General features: G+C 35.9%; 1 protein-coding gene across 2 annotated transcripts in view; it reads left to right on the top strand.

The window, feature by feature from the left end:
- The window catches only part of NEDD4 (NEDD4 E3 ubiquitin protein ligase), a 61,763-nt gene extending 44,614 nt beyond the window's left edge, over window positions 1-17,149 (top strand). For both annotated transcript variants that reach the window (XM_032194911.1, XM_032194910.1), the window contains 18 exons: window positions 800-865; window positions 1,501-1,620; window positions 2,050-2,256; window positions 3,408-3,485; window positions 3,755-3,809; window positions 3,900-3,958; window positions 4,761-4,826; window positions 6,251-6,480; window positions 7,097-7,218; window positions 7,316-7,386; window positions 8,985-9,080; window positions 10,151-10,224; window positions 10,364-10,424; window positions 10,994-11,053; window positions 11,157-11,264; window positions 11,896-11,992; window positions 15,221-15,293; window positions 15,371-17,149. In XM_032194911.1, coding sequence (XP_032050802.1) covers window positions 800-865; window positions 1,501-1,620; window positions 2,050-2,256; window positions 3,408-3,485; window positions 3,755-3,809; window positions 3,900-3,958; window positions 4,761-4,826; window positions 6,251-6,480; window positions 7,097-7,218; window positions 7,316-7,386; window positions 8,985-9,080; window positions 10,151-10,224; window positions 10,364-10,424; window positions 10,994-11,053; window positions 11,157-11,264; window positions 11,896-11,992; window positions 15,221-15,293; window positions 15,371-15,473 — 1,746 coding nt within the window. In that variant the 3' untranslated portion in view covers window positions 15,474-17,149. The remainder of the gene's footprint in view (window positions 1-799; window positions 866-1,500; window positions 1,621-2,049; window positions 2,257-3,407; window positions 3,486-3,754; window positions 3,810-3,899; window positions 3,959-4,760; window positions 4,827-6,250; window positions 6,481-7,096; window positions 7,219-7,315; window positions 7,387-8,984; window positions 9,081-10,150; window positions 10,225-10,363; window positions 10,425-10,993; window positions 11,054-11,156; window positions 11,265-11,895; window positions 11,993-15,220; window positions 15,294-15,370) is intronic.
- The last annotated feature ends 2,559 nt before the right edge of the window (window positions 17,150-19,708 follow it).

Here is a 19,708-nt window from a genome sequence, read left to right as displayed (position 1 = left end):
ATGAGAGCAACAAGACTTGATGTGTACTCAGAATCTTATGGAAAATATTACTTCAGCTTGCTTGGTGGGTAGCTTAAGCACAGGACGAAGCAGATGTTCAAGTTATTTGCAACAGCCAATTAGAACTGACAGTCTTGCATCCCCTCACCTCCACCACCTGCCCCACTCCCCAAAAAAGAAATTTGAAAACATGCCTTTTCTTTGAAATATCCTAAATGGGTACATTGATAGGGAATAAACCTTTAAGTAACTTTGGAACTTCTGGAGCAAGATGAAGTACAGTTGCAGATGAGATCTAAAAAACACCTCTAGGCAGAAAAGCATGTGCCTATGCAAACTACAGGAATTGAATCACCTTTCTTGGAAAGCGGGTATCTCAGACTCTCATATCTTACTATGGATTTAATCTGCTCTCTGTAAAGTTGTGTTGGCTCTCATGTATTGTAGGCTTTAGTCTACTACAAGATAATGCACTAAGTTCTATATTGTAAATTCAATTGGAGTAAAACTAGTTGCAAGTAACTAATGTTTTAAATGCCAAAATGGCTATTGTTTTCAGAAGTTTCACAAACCTTTTTAAAAAATTTTCTCTGAAGTTACAATAGACACTGAGAACTTAATATTTCTAGTAATGTTGTATTAGTTTACAAAATGTTAAATAGATGTTTCAAAACAAATCAGACACTTTGTTCGAGATGAAAACTATAACATTCTTAAGTGTGATATTCCTTGTTGACTGTTTGCTGCCATCCTTAAAGTTACAGTAACACCTCATGTCATTTCTCTCCCATACTTCAAGAACCATTCTGGCAGAAGAGGTAGTCTGCAAACATACCGAGTTGAAGAGCAACCTGCACATCCAGTGGTATGTCATTGTCCAAAAAACACAGGCTTGTGTAGCACAGAAGTTGGAGGATGTAAAACTTTTTTTTAGCTATGTATAATGTCCTTCTGGTAGGTGTCTTGTACAAATTGCAATTATGAGAGTCTAGCAGGATCGTAGTTCATTGGTAAAGCTTCCTTCTTCCAACTTCATGTTTTCAGTTTAACATTAGTTTAATGCATGAATTGAGCTTGCAGAAGGAAGTCATCCTCCCATGACATTTTGTTTTTAAAATTGCTTGCTTTATAATAAGAGCTGTACCGCCATTCTTCTATTATGTTTTCATGGTGACACTGCAAACTTGCAATGAGTTCATAGCCAGAAGTACTGGGCTGGATCAGCCATGCCTAAACCTCGAATCCTTTTACTCTTTTACTCCTTTTAGATAAGCAGCTTGAATTAAAAACAAATGAGTAAAATGATTCGGTCACTTCATACTTCAGTAAGGATTTCAGTACTTCTCTTCCATTGTATCCAATTGATAGTAAATCATGAGCCTACTGTTTTTTTTGTTTTGTTTTGTTTTGTTTTTTGTTTAATTCAGTAGAGGAAAACCTTTTCATAGTCAGTTTCATAGTTTTCATAACCATTGTTCTTCTGTTATCATTAATATTTAGTTACTGCCTACTTCGTCTGGATTACCCCCAGGCTGGGAAGAAAGACAAGATGAAAAAGGAAGGTCATACTATATAGATCACAATTCTAGAACTACTACTTGGATAAAACCAGTTGTACAGGTACTTTCTGTATTCTAATTATTAATGTTTTCACTCATGCAACCTTTTAAACACCTTACATAATAGAAGTAAGGTTTAGAGATCTCTTTGAAATAAAATATTTGAAAGGAATAAAATGATAAAGCACCACATAAAATATCTGAGAGAATGCAACTAGAGCTAGGAATAGTAATACTTACAGCAAGTCACTCTACAGTTAATGTACCAGGAAAGCCTTCTGGAGTGTGGTAGCTGTTGGAGAAGCCTGAAAAACTTTATCTCTGGTCACATTATCTGTAATTGTTAGTTAATGTTGTTGATAAACAAATCTGTGTACTGTCTGGCATTTGCTTTATGCAACTGCTTTCATGAGTCAAGAAATATTGGTACCTTAACAGAAAAAATACGTTGCTCCTAAATGGCTTATGTTTTTTTGTCTTTTATCCATAGATTGCTGTGGAAGCGAGTCAGTTGTCAACTGCACAAAGTACTTCTGTAGCAAGACAACCACAAGCAACATCAAGTGATTTACCACAACAGTCTCCTAATCAGCAGCCTGAAATGGAGCAAGGTTTTCTCCCTAAGGGCTGGGAAGTTCGACATGCACCCAATGGGAGACCATTCTTTATTGACCACAACACCAAAACTACAACATGGGTAATGGAAAATTATTTTCATGGACCAAAATTCTAGTTCCTTTCAGTTCAAAGTTTTGCTGCTTTCAGCAAGATTGTGTGGATTTCTTCAGTGTCAAGATTTCATTGCTGGCATCTTTTTTATTAAAAAAAAAAACAAAAAACAAAAAACTACAAATGTGGATGTGACTTGTCAGCGAAGACGGTGTTGTGAGGCTGACATCTCACATTCAGGCAAAATAGCTGTGTTGTCTCTGTTAAGGAGCATATGTGACAAAAATGCAAAGTCATTTAAAATACTTTTCCTGAGTAGAACATCATGAATTTTACAGACTGTATTATCACTTGAAAGTTTAGCTTGGAAGGAGGAAAACGTGTATGGGAATGAGTTTTGCAGATGCATCTCCTAAATGACATTTCTGTTATAGCAGTAGAACTGTGATAGCTTATATGCACTGTTCATAGAAATGGGATTTGTAAACTTATCTTCCAGCAAGAAATCCATTACCTTGAGCCTGTCGCACGCAGTAAAGCACACAATGCAAATTTCTGTGAATTCTTGAAGCAGGTCAGGTGCAGCTGCAATATGGATGAGGGTGTTGTACAGCTACGGTTCCACGGAGTGGCGCTGCATACCACTAGTCAGTGCTATTAGATTGTCTTAAGCATTTGAAAAGTAGGTCAGTATTACTGTTGGGTGAAAGGGAAATATAAAGAAATATGTGAAACTGATTCAAAGTGAAAGTTAATTTTTTCAGGATTATGGAAAGACATCGCTTAATACAAATATTTTTCCTCCCACCCCCCAAAACACAAACCACAAAATAAAATTTAAAAACTAACTAACTAAATAAATAAAATAAAAGCACAAGATGTCCCAGAAAGCCTTTGGAAAGATTAATTTTCTCAATTACATGAAAACTGAGTTGAGTGAGGGAATTTTTGATATTTAGAAAAGTGAGAGAATTTGAATAAATTTTAGTAAAAGATTATGATTGTAAAGTACTAGAAGGCTGAGAATCCCCAGGGAATCGCCTAGCTGTAGAATATGCAAGAATTATATTGTTGGTCATAGGCATGTTCTTTACATTAATATTAACAAGGAGGAAAACAAAATTAAAACAACACAAACCTCAAAACAGTTTTAACGTGCTTGTTATTTTGCTTTCAAAGGAAGATCCAAGACTGAAAATTCCTGCTCATCTGAGGAGAAAAACTTCCTTAGATCCAGTAGATCTAGGGCCATTACCAGTAAGTAAGCCATTTTACTCAAAACATTTTACTTGTTTTTCAGGTACAACAATTTAGTTTAAACTAGTACTATCAAAACTTGTACGTGAAAAAATGCAGCCTGCTTTTTTCATACAAAACAAACAAACAAAAAAACACTAAATTTTGAATTCCACTGTTGAGAATAGGGGGAATGTGGGACAGGGGGAATCCCCACAACTGCAGATCACCTGGGTTCTATGCAAACTGTATGGTTAGAAATTTATATTAAAAGTGCCTCCTTTTTACAGCCAGGTTGGGAAGAGAGAACTCACACAGATGGAAGAGTATTCTTCATAAACCACAGTATGTACAATGTACTGTTTTCCTACCACTCATAATTTTATTAGTTAATGTTACCTAAATTAGCGTAACAAATTATGAAATACCTTGCAGATACAAAGAAAACACAATGGGAGGATCCTCGACTGCAGAATGTGGCAATAACTGGACCAGTAAGTTCTGTTTACATAGCTTTAATCATACTCTTGAAAACTGCATAATAGAATCCAAACAAACACTTATCATTTATCAGGTACCCTGGTCTAGAAGACAAAACTTCCATGATATTTGAACAAGGCATTTTTATTTCTTGAAAGACTGTTCACAAGGTTTTTTGTGGAAGTGGTCTTTAAATGCTAGTAATAAAAATCATTTCAACAAGAAAATGGCTGTAAAAAGAATGAAATTAATTTCCAACGGAAAAATAATTATGTAGCCTTGATACTTAATCTGAAGTGCAAAATTACCAGGACTAATTGCAAAGATGGTACACATTATAATTATAGATGGGTTTTAGTGTTCAACTGATATCTGTGTTTATTAATAGCCCACATATGTAAACAATCTTCTCTGTCCATGGAAAATAGAGGTGTTTGTAGCCAGGTTTCTCATGATACAGCAAGGAAAGATTATGTGTTATATAAGTCACCGGACATTTGGGCACTTTGATCTAGGCAAATCAATGATTTTAATCAGTTACATCAGTTAATAGTGAAGTACAGAATAAATTCTGTGGAACTGGTAGAACAAATGTTTTGAAAAAAGCAGTACTTTTCATTTCAGATGTTTTGAGCTGTCCATAGATTGATACATTGAAAATACCTTTCATACTTAGTAAAAATATGTATTCTTGTTTTCTCATAACTTAAATATATTTTGTATGTTTTACAAATATAGACTGGTTTCTTACATTAATTGTTAGAGTATCTGAAGCAGTTTTTCAGTTTTTTTCTTCCCTTTTTTTTTTTTTTGAAGGCTGTGCCTTACTCCAGAGACTATAAGAGGAAATATGAGTTCTTCAGAAAGAAATTGAAGAAACAGGTTAGTAATCAGCAGCAGTCTAGGAGAAGGTTAAGAGATGTGTGCCCCTACACATAGGAAAGCTTAGGTTACAGTAAAAATAAGTTGAATTTCTCTAACCTGCTTAGAGAATGTTAGAAGGACTTTCTGATTGCAAATACACTTACGAAGCAACAACTTGTTACAATTAGTGTTTAATCTAACAGTGAGGTTTTTGACTATGGAGCCGTGAGACTGAAAGCAATCTAATTGAAAAGCAGAAATTCTAAAAGATTAAAAAGTTAGCCTAGAAGTAGCCTGTCAGCAGAAGAATTGGGAAATCTCTGATACAGCATATAATAGTTTTTGGAAGTCAAAATTTGTCTCTAGCCTTTCTGAGACATACACACTTTGAGATGACCTGTAAATTGTATGTAATTACATACACGTTTATTTTTTTTGTGTTCATAATTAAAACAAGCTTACCATCTATTCAAATGAAATTACCCTAATCTGAGAAGTGATAGACAGCTCGTGCCTACAATATAATTGTAGCAATTTAAGAAATACACGTGTAGTTTGTAAACCGTACGTTACCATTGCATTTTAAACATTCACAACTATCTAAATGGTAATTAAAGTAATAAGTTGATTTAAATTGAGATTGACTTATTGAATACTATTTTAATCAGTTACATTTAGGTTTAGAAATTAATTTTACTATTCTTTGAAGTTCTTTTCTGAAACGTTGATTAGCAACTCAAAATAAGATGTTTGTATTCTTTTGCTTTCTGACATGATGAAAAAGACCTGTGTATTTCAGCCACTTTGTAAATTTGATATATAGTATTGTACATTATTTTGCAGTTTAGAAAATGTCACATAATGCACTCTAATCACCCCAACTTAATTATTTTTTGTTTGTTTCTTGGACCAAGCAAGTTTTGGATATAAATAAGCATTAGGTTTAAAGGCAGCATTCCCTTTTTATCTCCCTAATTTGGGCATTTCTGCATTCAAAAATCCACTATTTCTATGCAACATATGACTAGTGAAATCTGAAATATATTGAGTTCCATTGCATCATTGTAATCTGGCAAAATGCATTGAAACTTTGTTCCATTTTTATGAATTTCTGAATTTTGCCTAAAGTAATTGCTGAAGTAAACTGGCTGAAAACAAGTGATATCAAGAATATATTCTGTTCTCATGTAATGTTTTAATACTTCAGCAAAGTTTTATCCCAGGTTTATAGGGGGCTTGATCTGAAAGCTCATCAGCAAGTTATGAGCTCCTTGGATATTTCTTTGTTTAAACATTTTCGTATATGAAAGTAAATAGAAACCTTGTGGCTTGTTCCTGTGACTTCAAATGCTAAGTAGGTTGTTTTTTCTTTTAATATTGTAGGAATACTTTTTTGTCTCATTATTCTGTTTTCTTATTGCTTTTTGTTTCGTATTTTTTAGAGTGATATTCCAAACAGATTTGAAATGAAAATTCATCGCACAACAATCCTTGAGGATTCTTATAGAAGAATTATAGCTGTAAAGAGAGCAGATTTCCTTAAAGCAAGACTCTGGATTGAATTTGATGGTGAAAAAGGTTTAGACTACGGAGGAGTAGCCAGGGAATGGTTCTTCCTTCTCTCTAAGGAAATGTTTAATCCTTATTATGGATTGTTCGAATATTCAGCTACGTAAGTAATGCAGGTCCAGAAGACTTAAGTTAAGGAGATCGATTCTGTTTCTCCTGTGTATTTTGAGAATTGAGTTACTTTTTTTTTTTTCCTCCTTTCTTCTCCCTCCTAAACCATGTGAGGGTTTAGTTGATAATAAATGAAATACTCTGTAACTAGTTCTTAGCTTGTCAGAAGAATATTGTGGAAACAATACCAGTGTTTTTTTCAGCTGTAAGCTGTGTCATCTTTACATACACAAAGGTACACCTGCAACCATCCACTATTTACAGTAAAAAGAGCCAATATTTAACATATAATGCTGAGAATATTATTTTTACTCCTTTAAAATTAATCGGAGTTAAGCACTTATCTTTGATATATCTCTAACATTCAAAGGTAGTTTGTGGTGATTAAAAACTTTTACTTCTGCTAAGCTAATAGAATCTTCCAGTGAGTATTAGTTAATTATTAGGTTAGTTATTTCCTAATCCAAATACTTTTTTTCTTTAACTTCATGAAAAGTTATATCTGATTTAATTAATGATACCTTTCAGATCTTCTAATGTGGGACCATTCTAATAGTACAAAATTTTGTGTTTTTGTTTCTCTTTCCTGCTGCTTCTCTCAACTTCAGAGATAACTATACTCTGCAGATCAACCCAAACTCTGGACTCTGCAATGAAGATCATCTCTCATATTTCAAGTTTATAGGTCGAGTAGCTGGAATGGCTGTTTATCATGGCAAACTTTTGGATGGTTAGTATTTATTTTATGTTATATGATGTTTAGATTAATATTGTGTACATCTTGAATTTTGTTACCGACTGTTCAATTTATTTGTTCTTCTTTAAAGCCTTTTTTATTCGTCCGTTTTACAAGATGATGCTACAAAAACCAATAACACTTCATGATATGGAGTCTGTGGTATGTAATTTACCTATCTCATATGTTAGGTTTTCATGTTAAGTTTTTCCTATATATCATTAATGACATTGTGAAAGTTGAAAGTGCACAATTCAAGGAAATTTTAGGATACAGCCTTAATAAAACTAAGTTGCATAGGAATTAAAACTTTCAGTGGAAAACAGACAGGCCTAAGCTCTGTTCTAAGTCAGTTACGCTGTACTGAAAACTTGATGCTAAACTTTATGATATTGCTAAATGTATTTTTGACAGTAAGATTCTTAGAATTAAATATAAATACTAACATCTCAGGGATCCCTGTTGCCACCATGTTTTTTAAATTAGTTTGTGTATTTTGATTATTAAACAAAAACATATTACTCAAACTTCCAGAGGTTGAAAATATTTACTAGTAATTCAGTATACTATTTTCAGAGGAAAACAGCCTTTTGCTAAATTTTATGTGTTTGTTTCCCTGATAATGGTTCTTATCTGGAGCAGCTGTGGCAGAGTGATTCTCTGTTCAGTCTCTTTAAACTGTTACTCAAATTTGAGCAGTTAGTATCTGGTAAAGGAAACAAGTATTTAATTGTTCCATTTTTTGTTCCTGATGCTTACAGTAACTGTGCTTTTAAGAAGCGCAAGTTATTGTGCTTTAATAACAAACCAACTAAGTATATTTCTCAACAATTCCTGAGGCTGAGACATTAATGATTAAATACAATTATTGTCAAACTGGCAGCACTCCTCTCATACTTAAATTTGAGCAGTCTTTTTCAGAATTACTAGCTTGTGCATCCAGTTTGAATCCTGACGGAATTTCTTTTTATTTGGCCGTTTTTCTTTGATGAGCTGTACTGTAGCAGGAATGTCTACATCAGAGCTGTAGAAGTTGTGAGCTCAAATATGTGTAAAATAAATACTCAGGCACCAGCTAGGCATTACATCAGTTTGTAAACCTCATAGGCTTCTTCAAAGGTCTATGCTGGAACACCATTCATACTAGTGCCACCTTTTGGCACCAAAGTAGTTAGACTGTCATAGTTCTTCTAAAACTAAACCTGACACCAAACACTGAAAGGTTTCCCATCATTGTTCTGTACAACTGTGCTTCTTTAAACAGAAGCTTTTCCTAATGCAAAAGACCAGACCCCATGATGTAGTACTGTATCTGGAAAGGGAACGTTATGTTCTAGTTTGTCATGTCCCCATGAGAATATTGACAATAGTGAATGAAAGAAACAGGAGAAAATCTGCACTATAGTTTATTCTTGAAAAATATTTGTCATATATAAAATGCATTTAAATATGTTATTTTTTCACATTTTCTTCCCAAATTTTAAGCTACACGCTATTCTGTTGAGGATTCATTGCTAGAAGCTTTCCGATATATCTGCTTTTCAAGGTCCTTGAAACACAATTCTTCTCCCTTTAGTAGAGAAGTAGTTGTTGTTGGCTTTGACAGTTAAATACAATGAAATCACTATCGCACTTGGTCTGCAAAAGACCGGAAGTTTTTTAATCCAGTTGGTCTTAATTTAAGAAAAACTGATTTTGCTGTGCCTACTTCAGATAAATCTTCTGTATTCATTCATTAAACTTGTAATTTTCTCTTTTAGGATAGTGAATATTACAATTCTCTGAGATGGATTCTTGAAAATGATCCAGCAGAGCTGGACCTTAGATTTATAGTTGATGAAGAACTTTTTGGACAGGTTAGTATGCTTATGTTAAGCAGAACAGACAAATGAAACAAAACACTTGGCCTGTGAAATTAGCTGATTTTATGGTATTAAGAACACCTTAAAAAAAATAATTCACAATTCAGTCATGTTGGTTTGTTTACTCAGCTTCTTCCTTCAGCTGGCATATGCTCATTCAGTGCTTTGTTAGTCTGGCAGTGACGTGACTTGGAAATAAGCACAGCCTTCAAAACAATAGCTTATGCTTTTATCTTAATACTTGCATTAAAATGTAGCTTGCTGTTTCTGTGAATGCAACTAAGACTAAAATATCCATATACCCATTACTTAATCTAGGGGATAGATTTTTCTTACATGATTCACTGAAAGTATGTGCCCTTTTGGAAATGACTGGAGTTGTAAATTTCCCTCAGAGGTAATAATAGTGTGTGTGTGGGGGGGGTGTTTGTTTATTTTAAGCTGTGCAAGATAACTATGGAATAAACCAGTATAGTGTTACGTAGAATGCTGCCTAAGATGCAGGTCACATAGAAATACCTATAGTATTTCTAACTTACAGGGGCCAGAGAGATTTAAGCCTTTGCGGTCTTGTACAGCCCAAGTAGGAGCATGAAAAAGTGCATTTGTAATAAATTGGAAAATCAGGTATTTGTTTACTGAGGTTCTGGTGGTATGAATCATTCAGTAACTGATACGCATATAGATTCACTTATTTACTGGAGCAATGGCTGGAACTGTTCTGTAAGTGTTTTTCCTGGAAATTTGGAAAAAAGGCCTGGTCATTGGATGTGCAGTTATTGAAGCCAGCACTATTGAAAACCTGTGTACAAATTAAAGAGCAGCTCCAATCACTGAAGCAGGTCAAAGAAAATCAACATTGCCACACTGTATCCCTGTCTGCTATCCCTGAATAATACATTAGGGAAAAAAAAAAATCCATTTATTCACGTGACCTGTGAAACTGGTTCTGTTTCTCATAGATTTCAAATTCTGTATTCAAAGTTACCTAAGTTACCTAATATTAATGCATGAATTGTTACATATGTATCTCACATAAGGCTAATTCTATGTACCACATTTAGACCCATCAACATGAACTGAAAAGTGGTGGATCAGAAATAGTTGTAACCAACAAGAACAAGAGAGACTATATTCAGTAAGTACTGGTCACCGTGCAATGTATCTTGCTGGATAGCCCCTTGATAATTGGGGTTATGTGTTGGCTACAGTAACAAAATCAAGTCGTTTTGTGTATAAATTGTTTTTATTTAAAATGTTCAATTTTTTTTTTACAGTCTTGTAATACAGTGGAGATTTGTGAGCAGAGTACAGAAACAAATGGCAGCCTTTAAAGAGGTATAATTATAAATACAAAAGGCATTTTTAGAATTTGTTGCATATAATCTTAAGAAAAATTTTTTAGAATGTGGCATCCTAAAGACCCATAGATAGCTTTGTTACAGGTATAAAAAAGGCAGTGGAAATTATTGAATTTTCTCAGTCTTAAGTAATTTTGGTAAATGTTTACTGAGATGTTTAATTCATATTGAAAAGTTGGCTCCTTTCTCAATCCTGGCTGACAGCTTTAGCAGTAACGCAAATTATTTAATGAATTCTGAAAAAATAAAAATGAGATCAGACTAATAGGATTAAATTAAACTAGTTGGTTTATCCATATTTGTATAAGTAATATTACATATATGACATTCAAAGTTACATGTTCACCATTGAGTGGAGCACAGTAAAGAAATGTGAAATATGTCAGAATTAAGTGTCCTATGATCACACAGGGAACTGCTGGTGTCCAAAGATTGGTATTTGATGTTTAGCTTAGACTCTATTTACTACAACTGAAATATAATTCTTAGTAAACGAAAATGTTTAAATGTTAACTTGATTTTAAAAACTTCCTTCACCTTTTTTAGGGCTTTTTTGAACTAATACCTCAGGATCTGATTAAAATTTTTGATGAAAATGAGCTGGAGGTAAGTATATCATGGAAAAGAAAACAAAATACGCTGGAAGTTAATGTTACTGACTTACACTTTTCCTGGTTTGATCATTATTATTTTTTTCCTATTTATGTAGTTGTTAATGTGTGGACTGGGAGATGTGGATGTGGCTGATTGGAAACTACATACAAAATACAAAAATGGCTACAATGTAAACCATCAAGTAATACAGTGGTTCTGGAAGGTATCATGAAATTCTTTTCTTTTCTTCTCTCTTTTTTTTTTTTTTTTTTTTTAATTTTATCAAGAAAACCTGTTGAAAAGCTTAGGCTTTTCAGCTTTCCTCTATGTTAGGCTATCATGTGATTCACTAGTAGTTAGGTAAATATTTGTACACTAAAACCCCTGAGAAAGTTGGTAAGAAAACCATACATGAGATGCACGATAAAAACATAATATGCTACTGATAACTTACTTATAAAAAAAAAAAAAAAAAGTCAGGGGTTGAATATTTCTGTGTAGTTTTCTGTGTGCTGCTATACTAAAGAGGCATTAAAGTCTTCTGTTTGATAAAACAGGAATTTGGCTGCTAGTTCATCACATCAAGAAACTTAAAATAAAAAAAATACAGAGGCTGAATCTTCAAGGGAAGTATTTTACAACTTGCAAAATGAGTAACCATATAAGAATATGGTTAGTGCCACATTAAAAATTGCTGACTTAATAGCTATTTAGCAATAGGCAAAGAAGTAGACGACATGTCATTAAATATATATATTCTTATATATATGAAAAATAAAGAAAAAATCTTCTGTGTAAAATCATAATTTAAACTTCTCAACTAAAACTTTAATTGTAATTATTATCATACACAGGCAGTCTTAATGATGGACTCTGAAAAGAGAATAAGATTACTGCAATTTGTTACTGGCACATCACGTGTACCTATGAATGGGTTTGCTGAGCTGTATGGTGAGTACTTATGACTGTGTTCACAGTTAATTAATAAAACATGATACTGAATGATACTTTCACAATATTTGACATTAAACATTTCTTTTTCAATTTTTGCTTTAAAATGAATGTATTCTGACGGGTATAAGAAGAGTTAGCGAAGACTCACTTAGATCACACACACATTTCCCATGTTCTAGAAATACTTCATTTTAATTCTCTTTTTCAGAAAGTTTTTAAATGTATAGGACTTTTCCAATGAATCTAGATTTTGAAGCTCTAAAGAGCTGCAAAAATCCCTGTTTAATCCACCTTATTCAGCTTACAGAAGATTCTGTTGCATAAAGTGCAAAGACGTGCTGGCATCAGCAGTTAACTGCAGATTCTTGAGTTCCCTAACTGCTTTTATCTGCCTACAAGCCACACTTAGATACAATTGTTTGTAAGGATATACTGTGAATTGGACTACTGAAATGACGTGAGTTAAACGTAAAGACAAAAGAGAAGTAGTGAGCCTACCATACGGAGGGTGGAATAAGCAGATGGCTGTGGGGAGTAGACTTTAATAGCAAAGCCAGAAAGCCCACTGTGGTAAGACTGTGGGCAAGCAGATAGAACAGCCCACAAACGGTGGGGATGTTTTTGCTTCTGGGAAATCTGTTTTCAGCTGCCATCAGCTACTATGTTTTCTGCTAGACTATTTTATTAAGGCTAAAATGTGAATGCAAATGAGTGAACAATGAATAAACATTTCCTTCTTCGTAAACAAGACAGTGATTTGTTTATGAAACAGCAGAATTATGAACAAATACCAGCTGTTATTTCACCTTTCCTATTTGACCCTGTCATCATTTCAGTCTTAAATACTTGGTTTACTTTTTTTTCCATTCCATCAGTGAATGACTTGTGAGTTCCGATGAGAAGGACAGTGTCTGCAGTGGACTTGAGCCATGTGTCTGCTGTTGCACCTGATCTATGGTACTGCTGGAGCTGCAGTACATGTTTATCACAAAGGAACTTGATCAAAATTCTGCCTCTGGGATTTTTTTTTATTCATCTAAAAATACTGCCAGAGGTAGAATTAAGGAAAGATGTATGGAAAGAAACTGTTGAAGCTCTTAGCTCCCTGCTGCCCAGGGATTGCAATATCCTTAGGCAGTTTTCTGGCATTTCTCTAGTTCTGTTCACTCCTGATGAAAAATTCGATGAGCAGTTGTCTTGCACAGTGCTTTTTGTTTCTTTCTTTTACAGTTATTTCTGCTTTACTGTGGTCAGCATGCCAGCCTCACTAAACCCCAGTATTGAGCACAATCACATTTCCAGTACCTGCTTGTATTTGAAGAACTGTAGGTGGTTCTTCAGCGCTCCGTGTTGGTACGTGGCTTTTTGCTGCTGCCGGGCTGCCACTTTTTTTCCTGCTCCCCACGTCTGGGCTGTTCCGTGGGGCTTGCTTCCTAGCGGCACATCTCCCTCTGGTGGCCAAGCGAGGGATTTCTGCTCAGAAAAACTGCTCATCGACCGAAATTCGAGATCTAGGGAACAAAACAGATGGGGCTTTCTTGTTTGTATTTCTTGTCTTTGCCCCTGTTCTGCCTTGTCAGCCTTCAGTTTATGAGTTGGACAGCTAAAATACAGGCTTACTTCCACGTAGCTGTTAAAAGGGAGTTTCATCTTCATCTCGCATAGTAGAATGCATTGCCAGGTATATAGAGCTGCTTCTCCACTTCATCCTTCTTCTGGGCATGCTTTCTCATTGCCTTCTCTAACCAGCCCTTTGTGCTGAACAACCATGGAGCTGGAAATATTCCCACAACTACTCATCTATCCATCCCACTTGATATTTTAGGATGAAGTGCTCAGTGTCTGTCAAATTATTTCACTAAACTTGTATGTAGCGTAGTTTCTGTGCACTGGTTGCTATTTCCTGCCTTTTTGTGTATGCTAATAGTAGTGGGAGGATTTTCCCCTCCTCTTGTTTTATTTCCACTTTGGGGATGTATTGTCTGTCGTTTATTATTTTTTTTGATATGTGTTGGCTAATATCTTCCAAATCTACTTCTGCAACTTTGTGTGCAGTAATCTTATTTATTAATGGTATACTGTGTATATTTGTTATTAGCATTATCATTTCATTTTATTATGAATACACATCTTATTGTATATTGTATTGAAGTGTATTATGTATACACTTCTTTTTTTCATTTCTTCATAAAACCACAAATGAAATCTTTTTGAACTGCTAATTGTAACTTCTATAGTTAAAAAAAAAAAAAAGCATTTTGGAGGAGTCATGAAAAAAAGAAAGGTAACAATCTGAATTCTAAACCTGAAATACTTTGTAGGTGTTGTGTAGAGTACCTTTAGCCATATACATCAGCTGTCATTACTACTACTCATCTGAAACGTTTCACATCTTCCATTTTAGAGGCAGAGGGCTCCTTTCTTGGGAGCTTCCTATTTGTATTCGTGGTCTCCTTGTAGAATAGTACCCAGCGTCAGAGATCATCTCCTGTTCTCTGACAAAGCAGTGATTTGATATTACATGGTCTTTTTTCAGACACACAAATGCTCTCAACATCTTAAGGAAGTGGTTACAAAATACCCTTGTATCCACTTGGGGCTAGTTGATAGATTGAAGAAACTTTCAGTTATGACATGCTGTAAGACACTTGCTGAAGACACAGGTGTAGCAGAAGCTACAGCTGCTAGCTCAGGTGCCTATCTACATCTCTGGAGTCACATGTACGGTCTCTGCATTTCAGAAAGTTCTCAGTTGGCTCTGCTGTTGCCTAGGTAAAGGTAGATACCAAATAATTTCTGCCAGGTTTTAAAGCTCGGCACTTTATGATAAACATGTCTAAATTTTTACATGAAAAAATATATATTTATAAAAATGTGTTTATAGAACTCTCTTCTGTGTAAAATTTTCAATGCTAGACACTTTATAGTATACTTTATACTTTATAGTATACTTTATACTTTACATACATATACTTTTAGCTCTTAGACTTTGGAGTTAAAAGTGTCAAAGTCTCTTGAAATTAAGATGTAGCAAGAAATAATTATAAGTATCAGTAAATTGGGATTGATAACCATTGTATACACTGCATTTGATTCACACAGGTAGTTCCTGTACTAAAGTCAGAATTGGATGACAAAATAACAATATATTTCATAATTTGAATTTCTAATGATTAAGGAAAGAATCTTATAATCAGGTGAGAATTGAAGTACTCTTCCCTGCAGGTTCAAATGGACCACAACTGTTTACAGTTGAACAGTGGGGTACCCCAGAAAAACTGCCAAGAGCTCATACCTGGTGAGTATTTAATTTAGGTAAACTATGTCTGTAAGTCAGCAGTAAAAATACTTAAAGAGTTTTCTTCTGTTTTTCAGCTTTAATCGCTTGGATTTGCCTCCTTATGACTCCTTTGAAGATTTATGGGATAAACTTCTTCTAGCGATTGAAAATACTCAGGGTTTTGATGGGGTTGATTAAGCCACAGACAAAAATCGTATTGGTCCAGTGCTGCAACTTCATTTTAAGGGTTTACAAACAGATTTGAATTTTCCAGGGACTACCGTTGTATTTAGCCACGTGGATATTAAATCTTCATAATATCACTTGTAAAATAAGTATTAAAAAAACACTAACTTTTGAAAATGCATATTGCCATTTCCACAATTTTGTGTACTTTGCTGATAACTACAGTACATACATTGGATGGGCCAGTACCAAGTAAGTCAAAAACTAAAATGTTTTTAAGCAGTTGCCTCTTACAGTATTTGACAGACTGTCCTGCAGTAAACTACTGAAGTAAAACTGTGAAGAAATCTTTGCAGAGGTTGTAAATTTGAATTGCTGCTTTAAGAGAAACAACTGAAATTATTAATCAGTTAAAAATACACACACACTTTGTGTAATGCAATATCATCATCTGTGCTGCTTCAGGCTGTTTGCTACAGATCTGTCCAAAGCACCTTATAATTCAGCATATTAGGTAAAACATTGTAAAGCATTTATTTGCATCATCAGCTATCAGTTTGCAGAACACTGACTTGCTTACACATTTTAAAAAAAATTTGTTTCTATCTTGCTTTTGTTAGAACTGTAACAAAATCAGGACTTTTTATAAGACACAAGCAGCATAAGTCTGATTTGTAATGAGAAATTATATCCTTTTTTTGTCTGAATTTGTATACTGTCATTGGTTTATTGAGTGTTCATCACTTTTTTTGGATAAATTTGTAGTTCAATGATGGATAATGTTTTCAATTCAGCCTTTTTGCAACAAATTAATCTTAAAGCAAAATTTTTATGAGTATCACAGAGTATTAGTTACTGGTAGTTAGAGGCCTTTATTATCCATTCTTGCAGTATTGCACTACATAACAATAAAGAACATGTTTACAGGGTTTTCTGGGCCAAGTTCAGCAGTCTGATATGTGCAAACTTCTCAGAACTGTACAGCGGTTATGCACATGTAACCAGGGGCAGAATTTGGTTCTGTAATATGTTTACAGGTTATGCTAGTTTCTATAGCTGCGTTTTTATATTTTTTCTCCACTGTTAGTCTAGAAACCAAACTTGTTAATACAGTATAACCAAAGTCATAACCAACAATGTGCAATTTATTGTAGATCAATTTGTCATATAAATATCAGTTTGATTTCTTTTGTAAATGTGGACTTTTTTTGTATTAATTTTAACTTTCTTTTTTGAGCAAGTGCTGGTTAAAACGAATTGCCAACTTGGTTCTAAAAGAAAAAAATTATATACCTGTCTTGCTCTACTTTGAACATTTTGTTACCAATATGATCTGAGGATATGACAGTACCTAGCTTTGGCCAGCAAATTTCTGTTTAGTCACAGTCTTTACAAATATGCAAGAAGGACGTGTAGCACATCTCTATTAAAAGTATGTAAATTATGTAACAAACATAATGGGTCTTACGGGATATTTAAAATCCCACTTGGTTTTATTCTTTGACTAGGTTGTTACAGCTGAGAATACTACATGTAAATAGAGGTAACTTATACAGATTTCCCAAATCTATATGCAGTTTTGTAAAAACATGAATGATATATCAGTAAATCTGTATAGATTTGAATGTAGCAGTATTTGTTGCATACTTTAAAGTATAAAATAAGGATCCTGAGAGCAGTAAATAAAAGTTTATTCTAATAAGTTGTGGCTTGGTTATTTGAAGTGCAAGTCACTAGTCTTGAACTAAAAGGAATTGATTGATTTATTATTATTTTTTTTTTAGTACTGATAAGTACATTACAGGCAGTAGTTCCACCATAATAAAGTACTGCATTTATGTAGCTGTTGAGGTGCAGAAACAGTGTTTCCTTGCATTCTGCTCCTGGACATGGAATCTTTGAAAAATTAAAGAAATATTTTTATAAAAACTGTAGCTAACTGCAAGCCTTCATTGTATTGTCAGCCTAGAAACACTACACAGCAGAAAGGCAAAGGTGGATTCCCCACAGAAACTCCAGCTGATTGTCTGGCCCTGTTCACCTGCTGTGGGAACACCCTTCTCAGCTGGTCACAAGCACACAGCTGACAGACATCAGTGGTGAGTGCAGCAGGGCAAAGAAAAGGGCCCAAAACTCTGGTCCTAAACAGCACGGACTGCCCAGTAGTGTTGGGGATGTGCCACAGGACATGGTCTCCAGTGCCAGCCATGGAAAGCACCCTGGTGTGCCAGAGGGAGGGGGCTCCTGGGGCAGGATGCTGCTGCCATGGAGTGCCTGGTGCCTCTTCTGGGAGCTGAGGACTCGCTGGCCTTACCCACAGGAGCTGTGCTGTGGGCAAGGTGCTGAGCTGCCCAATAGAAGAGCTATAGGAGAAGTAAGCAGACTTCACAGCATCAGGGAGGATGAACAGCAGGACGTCACCAAGGTCTTCACAAAGACCTTGTGGAGGCAGATGAGCAAACCATGCAGTGAGAGTAAGAAGGGGCAGCTGGAAGTCATAGGTGGGCAGGTACTGGATGGAGATTCCCAAGATGGGCAAAGCTGGAAGCATGTGATTTCTGGCAGCAGAAGAAAGGCTTTTTCTCCACCCTAAGGTATGAATTGTCAGAATTGTTTTGGTGCTGTTACAGACTAAGAAAGGAACATGTTAGGGGAGGGTTTGTAGCCAGCTGGGCCTGAACCAAGTGTTCACACTGATAAGTGGTGGGTAACAGAAGGTGAAGAGTCCCCTGCTGCAGGCTTTAAAGTAGGTTTGTTGAGGGATGGTAATAACAGCCGGTTAAGTGTGAGAACAGGATCAACGATGCTAAGTACTGAAGCAGGGTGGTGGGACACAGCCCTTCTGGAGGACGCCACAGCCTGAAAGCAACCCAACTCTGGTGCCTGAACACAAGTGCAGGTAGGCAGGGGGAGACCGGGGGAATGCAGGCACAAGATAAAAACGAGGAACAATGTGACAGCTCATATGGTTGTGGGTGCTTGGATGCATGGAGATCTTCAGAAAGGACAAGAGGCTGCTGCTACAGAGTCTTGTGTTCTGGATCTGAAAAGACATCCCTATGGGTAATAATATCCTGGTGAAGAGTTGGTCTAGGTCACCCAATTGTCATAAGGAATTGGGTACTGTTGTCTTGAAGCATCTCATGGAGTCCTAAGATTGCAAACCGTGACTTTTACAGGAGACTAGGTTCTTTAACCCCTGCCAGAAGGCTACCACATGGGGATGCGAGGAATCTTGGAGGTTTCTGGAGGGTTGGCAGAAAAAAAAAAAAAAAAGGTGCTGGATTGACCAACCAGGGCAATACTGTGCTGGATCTGCTGCGTGTCCCTTTGTACTTGTATTTTGACACATCCACGTTCCCTGAAACATGCACTCGGATTTTTGGAGGGTGACTCTAAAGATACCACTGTGAACACTTAGGAAATTTTGTCACCAGAAACTCTTCCAGGTATGGGTCTGTGTGCCAGCTGCAGCCCCCTTACCAGAGCATTACAGATTACACCTAAACTGCTTCCTTGTACGTTCACCACCTTTGTTCACAATTCCATTACTTCTAACGCCCAACAGTGCCAGATGATAGCCAGAAAACATTTCCCAGGTAGGTTTGAGCTAAATATACCAATCCATTGATAAAAGTATAGAGTGTTGATATTTACAAAGTGCGGATTTGATGAAGAAGCATAAACTTGTAAAGATCTTTTAATGGAAGACTTGAGCAAGATGCAGAGGATGGAGCAGAAAGCAAGGGATAGGATGGCTGTGAAAGGAATGGTTTCTCTTACTTAATTTTAAACAGTGCCCTGAAAATCAGTAGGTGCTTTTGATATTTTTTTCTGGGCTTCGCCAAGGGTGCAAGCTGTAAGCAGTAGTGTTCACTGTCATTGATAGCGGCTTCTGCAGAGAATTACAGATTCAAACCGATTTTAATAGAATCTGAAAAACATGGCCAAGAATCTTGAGCTTTTCCTTGCGGAATGATGCTGAGCCCCCTGGCTGATGCCTTCCTTCCTCAGCAGTCGTTACCTCGTCTGTTTGACTGGTTTTTAGCAACACGCAGAGCCTGAGCTCGGCCGCCTCCCCCCAGCTCCTGCTGCCCACGGCCCGGGGCGGCCGCTCGCCGCCAAATGGAGGCCCGGCAGCGCTGGGCGCCAGGCCGCAAGATGGCGCCTGCCGCCGCGCCTGAGGGAGTGCTGGGCTGGGAAGGATGCACACACGATATTTTTAATAATTCCTATCCCGTTATTAT

The sequence above is a fragment of the Aythya fuligula genome, chromosome 11, assembly GCF_009819795.1.
Source record: "Aythya fuligula isolate bAytFul2 chromosome 11, bAytFul2.pri, whole genome shotgun sequence".
Taxonomy (NCBI): Eukaryota; Metazoa; Chordata; class Aves; order Anseriformes; family Anatidae; genus Aythya; species Aythya fuligula.
Note: the sequence above shows the minus strand (reverse complement) of the source record. Positions and strands in the feature narration are given on the sequence as shown.